The 14,652-nt window shown below is 39.3% G+C and overlaps 1 protein-coding gene across 4 annotated transcripts in view; it reads right to left on the bottom strand.

The window, feature by feature from the left end:
* Nucleotides 1–302: 302 nt before the first annotated feature.
* The window catches only part of GRM5 (glutamate metabotropic receptor 5), a 279,374-nt gene continuing 265,024 nt past the window's right edge, over nucleotides 303–14,652 (bottom strand). For all 4 annotated transcript variants that reach the window (XM_030042795.1, XM_030042794.1, XM_030042796.1 and 1 more), the window contains one exon: nucleotides 303–8,045. In XM_030042795.1, coding sequence (XP_029898655.1) covers nucleotides 7,223–8,045 — 823 coding nt within the window. In that variant the 3' untranslated portion in view covers nucleotides 303–7,222. The remainder of the gene's footprint in view (nucleotides 8,046–14,652) is intronic.

Below are 14,652 nucleotides of genomic sequence, written 5' to 3'. Positions count from 1 at the left end.
TGAATTCTCAGTTGAACAGCTTTGTTCTCTGTTGTTCGAGATTAGATTATTATACTATTTCCTCTCGACCTGAAAATCCATATATGCCTCATCAATGAGATTGTGTTTGTTTTGAAAGATCAAACTATACTAGAATTGTATGTAACTATTATTTATGAACGTAAAGTTAATCTTTAAAACAACAGAGAGAGAGAGATTATCATTGAAGAATTTGTGTATAGGCACACCTGGTTTGCAGAAAAATGCACTGAAAACATAGCTCTAAGTATTTCAGAGAAAAAAAAATCCAGTTTTCAGTCATATCACAGAATTTTTTTAATACTGTTCAAAAAGTACCTGACTCTACATAAACACCAACTATAACATGATGTAGACAATCGAGAAACAAGCAAATGTATTTTTCAATGCTAAAATAAATTACATTTGTACAGGTAGAAAGCAAAACCAAAGCTGATAAAAATGTTTATGAAAAATCATTTTCAGTTCACATCAAAATAATAACTTTACATTCTCTATTTTTTAATAGTATAAGCAGCAACAACATAAAAAAGAACAAACGCTCACAGAATGTTTGAAACCAGTTGTTCATAAGTTATTAGCAAATTAAAAAAAATAATTACAAGCACTTGTAGCCCACACAAATCTTTTAGAATTGGCACCATCTCTCTAAAACATCTATATTCTATATAGATTTCTAATTACAAATACCACCAGCAGCTGCCATATAATCCTATTAGTACATGTAATATACATAGTATATTTGTTCCCATTTGGCAGATTGGAGTGACTTAATGATTATTGTTTGTTTGTACTGTCATTACTTAGATGAGACAAACCCAGCCGTATACACCAATTCATCACCTAGATGAATTTTTTACTTACCGTAATGCTTCACTGGTCTGTATTTTTTTTCCTTTTCACAGTATAAGACTGTAAGGGGCAATTGCAGATATTTGAACAGAGGATATAATAATAAACCATAGCAAAAAAATGAATTCAGATAATTCAACTGAAGTCTTTAATACGTGCAGTGCACACTGAAATGGGTGGCAGATGAATGATTTTCTTGTTTATGAAGAGTACTGACTTTCTTTTGTGAGATTCATGAAACTGCCAGAAAACTGTGTCCTGTTTCTTATTTTTGGACATGTTCTCTCACATCAAGTCACATATTTAGTCGAAGTATGATTTTCCCATTGGGATACCTGCTAGAGTAGCAATGATAAAGAATGGTGGGAAGCTACTATTCACCAAGCCTAGAAATTTGCTTCAAGAATGAACCTAATAAAATACATTTGCTGTTTGATTCAAAAGAAAGTGGGAAGAACATCCTGTCATTGTCATTCTCTGCTGAAGCAAATAGCCAAGATCTAGACTTGGTTGACCACTATCAAACTTCTATTTTCTTTACGTGAATATTAATCTGAAGTGATTCCATTGACCTCAATAGGTTAAGGGCCAGTGCCAGTAAAGGACTTGAACACTTAAAAGTCATGCAGTGTAATACCTATTTTTTTATACTATTTGGCTCTAGTGTGGAGGGCAGAACCCTTCGTTAAATGTCTAACCTTACTGTGAAGTTTGTGAGAAGAGTTAGGTGCCCAGGAAAGCAATGCAACAAGGAAAAAGATGTCTGGGATTACTCTACTTGAGCCAGTATGGAAATGCAATGCACAGAAAATACTAATTTTCAACTGGGACTAATTTCTGGACATGATTATACTTTTTGTTTCACCTTTGTAAAAGATGACTGGAGGAAAATGAAATGAGTCTCTTTTTTCTGCAGTCTCAGAGAAGTGGGAAACCCAAGTTTAATTCTTTCACCTATCCAAGAAAACTCAGACTTTCCCTTTTCACAGAGTGGTCTGAGAACTCCAAATGGAAGACAAGATGCTTGCAGACACAGAGGTAAGGAAGGGCACGTCCTCTCCTCTTGTCACTAAAGCACTTTTCAGGAAAGTATTTCAGAGTTTTTTGAGCCAATGTGTACCACAGAAAAAATGTTGTCTCCACTTCTTTGTAGTTAAAATACTCACCTGGTCCTTGCACCAGAGATTTTTAAAGTATTTTATATTAAATGGTCATACACCATCCCTAATTATATCAAGTGTATGTCCTATCAGGGTGTAGAGTAGCTTTTCCTTTTCTGCTCCGGGACTCTGGAATTTGTTTCTATCTTGTGAAGTTACCTTAGTGAGATGAACAGAGGATATGTCAACACTGAGTCTTTAGAGCACTTTCCAGCCAGGAGGAAGAATTCAATCACCTCTGGCAATGGTAAGGTCTGACTTTAGGTCTCTTGCCTTCTGCCTGACTGCTCTAACCTCAAGGCTGTTACAAAAACAACAGCATAACCAGACCCACAGCCTTAAAACAAAGGGTGATTTCTACTCCATTTTGTAAGGACCGTGATCCTGTTGGTCTATATGCTGTGCGCTCTGTGTACTCACTGGTGGGATATACAGGGATTTAACCCAGGAACTGCTGTTTTCTGGATCCCTGATGGGTTTTAGCATGAGTTAGGTGCAAAAATCCTTAGATGTGTCAAGATCAGGGTAGTTCTGAGCATACGCAGACATACAATGCTACGTGCCTGAGTGAGGTGGCAGTTGAATAGTGATTTTAAAATTGAGTTTTAAATGTAGGTATTAAATTCTGCTGAACTCCTAACTTTAGGCACCAAAGTCCTTTTTTGGGTCAGCCCTGACACTGGTCTCCAATACAATAAAAAAGTCATGGTCACATTATTAATCCTGAGCATAGTGCTCTGATATCCCTAAGGACCAACATTTTTTGTATGCTGTCTGTTGCCGTCATGTTTTTTCCTCTCACCTCATAAATAATGCATTAAGCAGAATAGCAAAGTTGCACACTTTCCTCTACAGAATTTACACCTACAGCTACACTGCCTTTCAGTCTGGTCTTGGTCTCTCTAAAGAAAACATCGCCAGGTGAACTCCACTATCACCCAGAGCTTGAATCATGGATTGGCCTTCTCATTTACTCTCCTTGAAGATCTTATTCTCCCAGTTTTGATCACAAAGTTTTCCTTTCACAAACATAGCAACTGAATAAACATCCAAGCAAGCTAACATTTTTTTTTTTCTTTTAAAACTTTTAACAGTTAATTTTTAATTAGCATTTAACTTTTAATTTGCTTTTGTAGCTGGAAATCAATGGAAGAAGCCAGCACCTTGTGATCAACCAGGCTCCCATGAAACATTAGCAAGTGCTTTGTGACCGTGGTCTAAAAATCTCTGGTCTAAGGTATCTGTATGAGTCTAGGCACCAAATGTTCAGATAGAAGTACAAGGAAGCACATCTCCAAAGTCATGCAATTACTCTTCAGAGCCAATTAAAAAATACAGTTCTTCTTCAGTATTGCTAACACTTCTTCCCAACTGGCCTGCCAGAGTGATTAACTTTATTTCAAAAGCACAGATTCCAGAGGTGGTTACACCTTCACTCTTCAGGGTTGGCCTCAAGCACAAAAGAAACAAAGGATTTTCCAAGGTCCCTGTGGTCAAGAATGACAATAGTTTCAACTCCTTTAATTCCCTTTCTGGCAGCAGCACTAAATTGGAAGGCAAATTCAAGCCATTCAGTTGGTACTTGCACATTCTTTAGTTAGATTGGAAAGTGTTCATGTCTGTAACCTTTGCTTTTATGTCTGAAAAACCCTGCCATTATATCTTAATGTCCTAAACAGAGACTAGCATACAAACAGCATAATGAAATCATAATGTCTGTCATTCATAATTTTCTTTTTTCTTGTGTCAAACCCACTGGCTTCTATCAAAGGACTTTCCAGTCTTGCAAATTTCCCACTAGGCTCCTTTGAATTACTACTACAGTCATTACATAATTATTATCTTCTTCCCCAAAAATCCTTTCTTCCCTTTGTAGAAATCCAAACGTCATACAAGGTGACATTGGTGCATTCCAGCCCGTACAATTAAAATGGATTCTGCCTTCTTTAAATGCCACTAAGGCTGACCTATCTTTCATTAAAGCTAGACTGACAGCAGGGAGGTACAATCTCAGCAAGGTCCATCCTTGGTTCCTTGTGCAATTAAAATTTCTGCTGTGGCTAACGGATATACAAAAGATGCATGACTCCTCCCAAAGTAAGAGTGAGCAAAAGTGTTTAAAATTTGGATTGTGTAACATTAGGGGTTTAGCTTCTTAAAACATGTATTCAGGTGTTAGACTGACGGTTTTGCGTGTGTGTGCATGCGTGCATGTGCACATGCATACATATATCATCTTGACAATATATATGAAAGTTGTCAAGAAGCTCTGAGCAATAACTGTGGCCAGGATTGTGCAGAATTGCAATTTGGGAGCAGAAGAAGTATGTTTATGCTGAGTCACAGTTTGACAGTTTCTATTTCTCACTCCTTTTTACTAATTTTGTTTTTAAGAAAAGATTTTTATGTCTGTCTCTATGAACCTTATTTCCACTGTTGATTATTTCACAGTGCAGTGAAGCCCACAGATTTTAGCAGGAATACATTAATATTAAGTGTCCACCAACACAAGAAAAGACTACAGAACTGGGAACCTAAAAGACTAGGGAAAGATCAAGGTGGAGAATGTTCTAATAAGGACATTGGTCAACAGCTTAAAGTATAAGAGAACTGATAGTAATAGAATCCCTTTGAAATTCACATTAACTATCTCAGTACACTCCGTATATATCAAAACAATATTGCACTGATGGGAAACATATATTACCACATAAGTCTTCCATGAACAACATTTAAGTGGTCTAGACTCCCTAAATGAGAATGTTTGTGTCACAGACTGATTGGACATGCCCTTCCCTTAAATGTGGGTTGTAACCTGTGAAAGAAGATGCTTTCTCCTAAAGACGTGAGCAGCTAAAGAATGATGAGACATGCTAGTACTGTGAACCAGGAGGGCAAAACCAAGCTCTGGTCTGGAAACCATACAGCTGCACAGAACTCAGTCTGCACTAATCAGTCGAGCAAAGAGGCAAGAACTACATATAAGCAACAAGGACCTACAGTCATGACTTGGTATATCTACCTGCCTTCTGGAGTAGAGCTGTTTTGTGACCTGCCGGTTCATGCTATAGTCATAGCTAGTAAATGACTGTACCTGGCAAAATAAGCATGCCCACAGACTGCTATTGGATAACACTGCCTTGTGCAGGATGTACAAAGTCACTAGAGTATCTCTGTGAGGTGCTAGCCTGGATTCAGTCACGTATTACTTTTTTTTTTTTATGTTGTTGAGCAGCAAATTGGGGTGCAGCACATAATGGTGAAACTAGCTTCCCAAAGGAATAGAAAATGTTCTTTGCTAAAGCATGTGAATGTGCTTTCATCTTTTGCTTGTTTGTTTATTTGATCAAATATTTATTATTTTGGATATGGGGGAGGAAAAGGGGGTATGAATTTTGATTACAAAATACTTATTATCTTCAAAGAAATAAGATCTAAAGGTTTTGAAAATGAAACATAGCAGCCTTATTTCAAGGCTCCCTTCCATGAGGCTGTCTTCTATATAAGGCTACACCGACTTAACTTTGAATTGAAATACATCACTCACCACTTCATACTATCCTTAAATAAAATAAAACAAACCCATAAAAGTTTGGCACCTGAGGACAGCTATGTCATGAAGGAGAGAGCCAATACAATGTGCGTTTAGGGCCTGACTTACAAGTTCTATGTAACTACACCTATCAAAAATTATTTAGCTTCTATTCAAACTTTAAAACTCTTCCCTGCCTGTATTAAAAAAGTGCTGTGACAGTATGAAGTGCACTAAACTGTACTACCTTGATATAGGAAAAAAATATGAAGAATCCTCTTGCTTCTTCTGTGAGTTGCTAAGAAACAAAGAAAGACTCTGTTGGTTCATATCTCATTAGGTCTTCTCTGTTTTAACCTTTACTCTGTATTGCTTTGAAAGTATTTTTTCTTTTTTTTTTTTTTTTGTCACAGTTCATAGCTGCAAGGCATCAGCAGCTAAATAAAGTTAAAACTGTTGCTTATTAAAGAGTAGCTAAATCACCTCTAAGCAGATTTTGACACAGGTTTTTTTTTTTTCCTATGTATGAATTATGATTATGACAACCTTTCCACTGACAGTTAGCATTCATCATAATCCAGATTGGTCTCCTAGAATTCTGTCATTCAAAGTATGGAGAAAATCCTTAGGGTGTTTACCTGTTCCTTACAAGCAAAGACTATGGGAGCCCAAATAAGTATTTTAACTGGTAATGTTAGCATAAGAACGTCCATAAAAATGTGTTAATTTCAGTAGGGAGTGCAGCTATAATATAGCTTGATAGTGCTGCTAGAAAGAGAATATTCATCTCAACAACGTGCCCTGATAAGGGAATTACAAAACAGTACTCCAGAAAATATTTTTTGCTACTTCATTATTAGTTGGCAACATGGTGAAATAGTCAGGAAATCTTCCTTAGGTTTTGTTGATGTGAAGGTGAATCCAATGTTAACAAATTGAATTTTTTATACTGATAGAAGAGAATTTCATTAACAAACGTGTAGGTTGAGAAGTCACTTGTAAAGCCCTCCATATTGCAGTCACTCACTGCAAAGCCTCAGCTTAGTGTTATCCACGTGTAACGTATCACGGACACAATATGCTTCAGCAAAAAGTTTGGTAGTTATTGGACATACATTACTGCTTTTTGAGATCTTCATAGAAAAAAAAAGAAAGAAAGCTTGACAGGTTGGTCCCAGATTTGAGTCCGTTAGAAAATGTACATTCAATGTTTGGTCTTCTATTCTTGATAAAAGATCAAGGTTCACTTCTGGGTAAGGAATCAGAGTAAACAAACAAACCATTGTACAGTTGTTTACAATCTAGTTTCCCCTCTGCCCCGTATATTGTACACACGGTTCATTGTAATACTAAAGCAAAGCACTTGGTATGTAACTGATTTAACAGACTCCTTATAAGCCCTCAAAAATAGATTCAGTGTTTCTGAAAAGCCCATGTTTTTTTAAGGCCACGATAATCTGCCAAGAGTCATTTTGTCTTTAAAACGGCATAATTAATCTGATGTTTCCACTTCTCAAGTAATTTCTCTTCTTCCTCTCTGTTTCTCACAAGATGACCCAACGCCTCTCACTCTATCTGCGTAAACACTGGAGATCTTGAAGGCTTGGCTGTCCCCTCACTACTTGTAGTTGTTGAGATCCAACGTTGTCTTGAACTACATTCACAGCGAAGAAGAACTTTGAGTATAATCTCTGATGAGGAGCGTGTCATACTTTGGGGAGGACGGGATACAGAGAGCTGATTCGGAAACCGGAGAGCTGGGAGACGCACTTCCAGAATCGATGGAGTCTCTAAAAGGAGAAGGTGGAGTTAAAGCTACCAACTCCTCAAGGTCTTGCTTGGCTGATGGGGTCTCTGAAGTGCCTTCTTTGACGCTGCCATTTGAAGGTTTCCTAGCTGATTGCGAAGCGCCATTGACTTCAATGGCAGGAAGCGGTTGGATCTCTGCAAACGTGGTCATTGTCGTAGGGAGCTGGATTTCCCGTGGAATCAGGTATGAAGAGCAGAGAGGAGTGGCCACCATTGTCCCCGGAGAGGCTGTTGAAAGCATCATAGAGTTCAGTTCGCTGATATTGGCTGTAAAGCGAGTAACCACACTACTGATCTGCTCCATGAGGGAGCCTTGAGAGGAGCTACTTCGCTGAGGAGGCTCTGACTGGAGGGTAGGGGCATCATCTTCTGTTCGGCTGACGGAGGCAGTTCTGTGGCTCAAGGTGCTGATAGGCGAGGGAGTCTGCGGTCGGTACTGAGCTGGGTATTGCTCTTCTGCTTCCGAAACGTCGTAAAGCGTTTTGGCACTGGCCTCAGGAAATGTAGCGCTGCTACTATGTCGGCTACTATCTGTGCTTTTAGAGAAAGGCTTGATCACTGCAGTTTGATTGGGGTTCTCTTTTTTGTTGATGTGGATCGACAACCGCTGCCAAAGGTGTGCTCCTCTGCTGCTTTTCTCATTCTGGGCCCAGGAAACTGATTTCCCGTTAGAACTGTAAACAGAAATAAGATAAGATGGTAACTTGCATCAAAGTTAAAAATGTAATCACTGTACCTATAGCATGGGTATGTGGTGTCCCAGAGCTTATATTCATCATAAAGCTGACTTATTTCATCTGTATCTATATCATCTATATCTACATCTATTTCTATCTGTTGCTATATATCTGTACCTGTCATTTATACCTATGTGTTCTAGGAAAACAAGCAGAGTGTGCCAGCTCATTTCACAGGCCATTTGTGCATCCAGCCGTGACCTACTCTGTGCTAGTTCATGGCCACCGCTGGCCCCTCTCTTGCTGCCCTCGGGACGTAGGCAGTGTCCATCCTGGGGGAGGGAGCAGCTTGATGGTTTCCCTTCTATCGGATTGGTGTCAGGAAGGGGGGCTGTGGGACTAAGGGATGCCTGGAGGAGTGAGGAGGAGGTAAATGATTGAAGGGAATAGATGAGAGACCTGGTCTGGCTGGGTTGCAGGGGGCGGGTATGTAGGCTGGCCTGGGAGCATTCAGTGGTAAGGAGCTTGGGGTAGGGTGATGGCTGTGGATTCCTGGTATGGGGCAGGGAGTGTAGACTGGGAGATGGAGAACCATAGTCTGTTACGGCTGGAAAAAAAAAAAATCTGCTTATATCCCAGTACTTGGAAGTACTGGAGCAATACTCAGAAAGGGGCTATGCTGGTTGTGGGTGGAGAGATGCTTCTAATGGGTGACATCTTCTTCATCAAGGTACTTGGTAAATTAGCCACCACTAGATTAAAGAACTTAATTTTTTTAATTACAGGTCAGCTCAGAGAATAAACCTATATTCCTAGTAGGAAAGAAAGAATGGACAAGCTGTGCAAGCAGGTCCTCATGGTGACCTGATTTTGGAGATAGCAATAAACATTTTGCTGCACTCTACTGCAAAACGAGTCCTCTTAGGGTAGTTTCTCTTCAGATCCCATCATACCCTGCTCTTTATCAAAGTTGCTTATTTTTCTCCTCTTGCTACCTAAGGAAAGCCAGCTGCGGCACTTATAAACATGCAGTATGAAACCACTCCTTTCCTTTTACACCTTCCTTAGGCTGATGAGCTGGTGTTTGTACATACATTAACCTGTAGTTCTTGGGATTAAGAAAGACCATTAGAAATACTTTTTTTAGCTGAAACAGACAATGACTCTGAAATGATGTCAACAGGAAAAACATAGTCTCCACATACAAATAAGCATGATTTATATATAAAATGCAACAGAACTTTAAACAATTCACTTTGGTTTCCAAAACATTTGCTACAGCCATTTAGGATTTTTGGAAAGACAACCACATTGGAGACCCTGGCAGAGTATCACAAATTTGTTGTTTGTTTGTTTGCTTTTTAAGCCTGAAATAGATATACTCACACATGTTAGCCTGCAGTGTAACAGTTTGCAAGACACATAGTTTACTAAACACAGATGACTTTATACCAGCCTTCATGTGGAGGTTTGCCATGCACTATCAGTTTAATAGCTCTTCCAGTCATCTAAAAAAAGTTGTGTGCTGCGTGTAAACAAAACCTACTTGTGGGTTTACATCCACGATTACATTACATGGAATTACGATGGATCATGTAACACAACATATGCCAACAGCTTTCCCCTTCAAAAGCAGCATAGCAGAATCCAGTAGACAAACACAATGTAAACCAGTGGGTATTTTAAGACAGGCTAGACTGGGACATGATCTGTATGAGTATATAAGGGCTCACCCCTTTGCTGCAGTCATCACCAGGATGTTATCTGGATCTTAGAAGTTAACTGTCATTCACCTACCCCCAAAATGCCAGGCAGAACAGCTGGCGGCTTGTATGTTCCTGTTCAGACAATCCCCTCCTTTTGCTGTACCTCAATCAGAGCAAGCAGGAAAAGCAAACACTAACCTGTAGCACTGATCACTTTGACTCTTTGCATCTCTGTGGATGCGATTCTGAGCTGAACAGGAGCGTCTTCCAGAGGAAAACTGTTGCCTCTGAGGACTGTGCGCTCCTCTCACTGGAACGTGTACTTGGAGGGTGTTGAGAGCTCATTGAGGGCCCTGGGTCCTTGGTCATACTAAGTCCTGAACTCAGTGGGAGCTTGGTGCCAGCAGCAGGAGCAGGATTTGGATCCTTTGGCAGACGAGATCTTGCCTCTAGTTCTGGTACGATGACCATGAGACCTCCTCCCAGCTCCTGCTGAGTTTGAGCTGGACCAGGAGGCTGGGTGACCGGGCACTTGTCATTTTGATCTGGCAGAAAGAGAGGGCCTAGTTCCAGTCTTGGATGTCCTCCCTGGCAGGGTCTCTTAACTCCTGCTGAGTTCAGAGCTCAGAGGGATCTGTGACAGACCTGTCTGCCACAGAGGTGAAATAAATGCCATTAACATGAAGGATTAGCCAATGCAAATGGAAATGCTTGTCTGAAGAAAGAGGTATATTCTAGCACCCCTCCTGACTTCAAGCACTGGCTTAGTAGAGATGTTCAAACCCTATGGCTTTACGTGTGTACATGAGCACTAAATGCATGTAGACATTTTCAGTTGACTGCAGGTCAGATTGTAAGAGGTTGTGAAGGGAAAATGTCAGTCCCTCCCTGGTCACCATTCAGGAGACAATTATTAAGGAGGCTAAGGAGCCTGGGGAAAGTAAAAGGATGAAATCCAGGGATGTGTCCAGCCCTGGGCAAGGGCAGCTGACAGTTAAATCTTCAGGGGAGCAGCTGTCACCAGCCCCTCTGAATCCCAGTTTGGGTTTGGGTCAGTCTTGGCTGATGCACTCGTTTACTGCCTTTGCACTGTGCCCAAGAATAATCAAGCTCTATTTGTGGCTCTCATGGAGATCCTAGGGCTCAAAAGGAGACCTAGTGGCTGTTTGACTTGACCATTATTCATTGCAAATTCCTTGATACAAAAAACTGAATAGGAAGCAAGCAGCAATTTATCAGTAAGGAATGAACCCTGTAGTTAAAATCCTAGTAGTTTGCCCAGCAATAATTGGAATTGTTATCTCAGAAATGTATCATCCACTTTATCATACTGCACCTACTAACTACAAAGTCAACACTGGACTGAGGTGTGCAATCATGTACCACCTCTGTGAAAGGAGCACCACTTGTTTTCATATATTGGTATGAAGCTGGGTTACGGGTAAATTCCAGTGATAGTACTTTATGTTTCTACTCTAACTGCATATTGCTACTCTGTCAACTTAACTGGAAACCACGATAATGCACACAATTTAAAAATATAGAAATAAAGATAGATCAGAAACATAGGCTATGATGTCTACTGATGGAATTGTTTATATTTATTATGCCCAGCTCTGCCATGACCCTTTGATGATAGGAAACTTTAGGTTAGTGAAATTTCAGAGTTTTCTTGCAAACAGATTTTGGCTCCCTCAGATGAGAACAGCAGAATTACACTTTTGACCTCTCAAAGGAATTCCACTGCAAGTTTGGCTGAATACACATTTCTCTACTCCACTCTGCTTTTCCACCTGCACACTGCACTGAGTAGAGAGAGCAGAGTATAGGTTGTACCTGGAGAAGAGAAAACTCCAATCAATCATTGACATAATTTCCAAACTAAAATGTTAGCAAAATACTTTTTTTTTTTTTATGTAAAAGAAAACCTTTTGCATGGCACATTTTTTCTTTTCTTTCAGTATAGGCTAATTATGTTCAGTTTTACACGAGAGGGATTTCCTTAGAACGGGTCATACTAATAGTTTCTCCAGTCTCTTTAGTAAAAGCTGCTTTGATTTTGATAGCGAGGCTTCTTCCCAGCCTGCTAGACCTACCATGATATTATATGTTCAAGAAATGAAAGTGGTATAAATGAGAGAGCTTTTGAAGTCTCTGATATTTCAAATATTTCCTCTACGGTTATCCACTTGCTGACAGAATAGCAATTAGTATTGTTTCTCATTTTCTTCCTTTACTTAATCTTTTTAGAGTCACTTAAGTTTTGTCTTTAGGGCTTTGTTCTGTATTCATAAGGGATATTAACAGCTTTTTATCCACTTTGGTGTTAAGAAAAATGTTCCCCTCCCCTTACACGTTTTGTCTTACTGTCTAGAATAGATCACTTTGTCCTTTGTTTTGGTTTCCACATTTCTTGCTCTGTGGTATGATTATCTATGAGATGGTGCATAGCTCTGCCACCAGGGTTTCTTCAGCCAGATGCTATTAAAGCAAATGCGTTTTGTGAGGTCCTTCAAAATGCAGAAGAAATGAAAAACGGGAAGAGGAATTGACAGTCACAGCAGCTGAAAACTCTCATATTTTAGCAAGAGTGCCATTCTCATTCATTACCTGAAGTTGCTAAAGTTAATTCTGATGAAGAGTGCCTAAGGTCTAATATTGGGACAGTTACTGAAAGCATATGTAATTTGAAAATAAGTCACTTATTCTCTTGTTAATATCTTTAAATGAAATAGGAAAAAGAGTTTAAATGATGGAATTTATTATTTTCTAAGAAAGCTTAGAGTGCATAGCTACATAGCTTTATTCACCAATGGAAACTGGAATACAAGGGGAATTAATAGAGGTTAACACAAATATTTAAGGGAATTTTTGTTTTCTATCACATACCAATATCAGTATCTGATTCCTGATTTCAAATGATACAACTGAAAGCAGATACTGGACAATAACTTCATGGAGGCCTATATGATCTGTTTGCAACCTGTCCTCACATGACTGTAATAAGGAATGTTTTAAAATTCTTTAATTTAAAAGTCCATGCATGAAAATTCATCTTTCAGAACACTGGTCTAAATTTTATTGAGCTAAAATTGGCAGCAAACTTATGCTTAGATGTTTCAATAGCCGGAGTGTTGTGTTCAAACTTGAAGAAATACCTTGTTTTTTAAGAAGCTGATGTAGTTAAGTTATTGCTCCAACACTGTGCAGACCAAGCCTGTTTCTGAAGGACAGTCTTCTCCTCTCTTTAAGGGAGAAGTCATTCTGTCTTATCCACAGAAGCAGCTGGCAATGGTAAGCAGGATTAACTTCTGTACTTAACTTCGTCCATACAACTTTCTGGCAAGGAGAACTCTTGTTATTCAAAATAAATAGTAAGAAGCTGTTGTCCTTTTAGAGTCCTCTGATGAAACCTTATTAAAGACTTAATGATATAATTACTCGGCCTGAAAAAGATTTGTGTGCTACCTGTAGATTTAATTAAAAACTGACTCTTCATAAGGGGTGATCTCTGTGTGTGCCTGTGATGCATGCAAGCACAGGTGCATGTGTATTTTGTTTCTCTAGTCTTGTCACTTACTTAAGCCAGTCTCAGATCAATATACATTTTGCTTGCAGTGACCCAAATTCTTCATCCTTGGGAGAGTGCAAGTGCCTTGCAACATGCTAAAAACACTGAAATGAACTAAGTGGTTGAAGTGGCGAACTCCAATACACCTGTATGAAGAAGTCGTAGTTTCTCCTGGGACTGCAGGACAAGCTGGAGGACTGGCTAAAACTCAATGCAGAACCTTAAGGTGTCTAAACTAGGTCAGTTCTACCACTGTAATGTTTTATGTCATTGCTATTCCTTTCATTTTAATTAGCTTTTAAGGAAACCTCTACATGCCTACGTAATTGTCTCCCTGGGTGAAAGCCAATTCTGCCACACACAAATAACCGGCTAGTGATATATCATTCAAGTCATTTAGCTTAAATTATTCCCATGTTGCTTGTTCTATGGAGATAAATAACAATGAAACACAAAAGAGGAATGATACAGGACAAAAGTTCATTTTGTCCTGTCCTGAGTTCTAGAAGTAAACAACATATTTTGCAATTATTTTGCAGAGTTATTTTCTGTTAACAACAGCAGGGGCATTTATTTATATTACTCCATGAACTGTAATCTGTCGATGCCTCCTATCCTCATGAAAATCACAGCTGACATTTATATGAATGACTTTAATGTATAAGGATGAAAGAAACTACAAAGTGAGAGAAAGCTGATGGACAGAAACTTTGCCAATGACCTCCCAGTGCAGCCACCAGCAATGCTAATGCTGGCAGCTGTTTCAGCAGCATGCCTGGTTAGAATAGGAAATGAAGTGTCTGGTATCTGAATGAAAGATTTCTAGGACGCCTATTATCATGACCCAAAGTGCAAAAGTGATTTTGATACCAGACGTAACTTCTTTCTTCTATTACTGTGACCTCATTGCAATTGTTAATTAAGGCAGCTAGTGCTGGGTTTTGCTTCTCATCTGAAAAATGTCACTTCAAGCATCGCTCAGCACACCTCTGCTACACTGGAGCATCCTATTCACAGGATGGAGAGAGGACAATGCCACCTCTTGAACTGTGAGTTTTGCTTCCTAATGCACAAAGCTTCAAGATGCTTTCAACATTGCTTAGTCAACATGTTTTCTCATTTTTTTCACTGATAATCTGCTAAAGGTATGAAATGGAAACTGGGAAAAACAGGAACCATCAGCTTACCTGACCCTGAAATCAAGAGCACAAGCAGTGCACAAGAAAAAAAAAAGATTTAACTCTCCCAGTTGTATCTCCAGAGTCAAGGGTTGATTTGAATTCTATCCTCTGCAAAGAGCATACAATTGGAGGAATTTCAGGTGTTT

This window comes from Aquila chrysaetos, chromosome 19 (assembly GCF_900496995.4).
Source record: "Aquila chrysaetos chrysaetos chromosome 19, bAquChr1.4, whole genome shotgun sequence".
In the NCBI taxonomy this organism is placed as follows: Eukaryota; Metazoa; Chordata; class Aves; order Accipitriformes; family Accipitridae; genus Aquila; species Aquila chrysaetos.
This window is presented reverse-complemented; position numbering and strand designations above follow the sequence as displayed.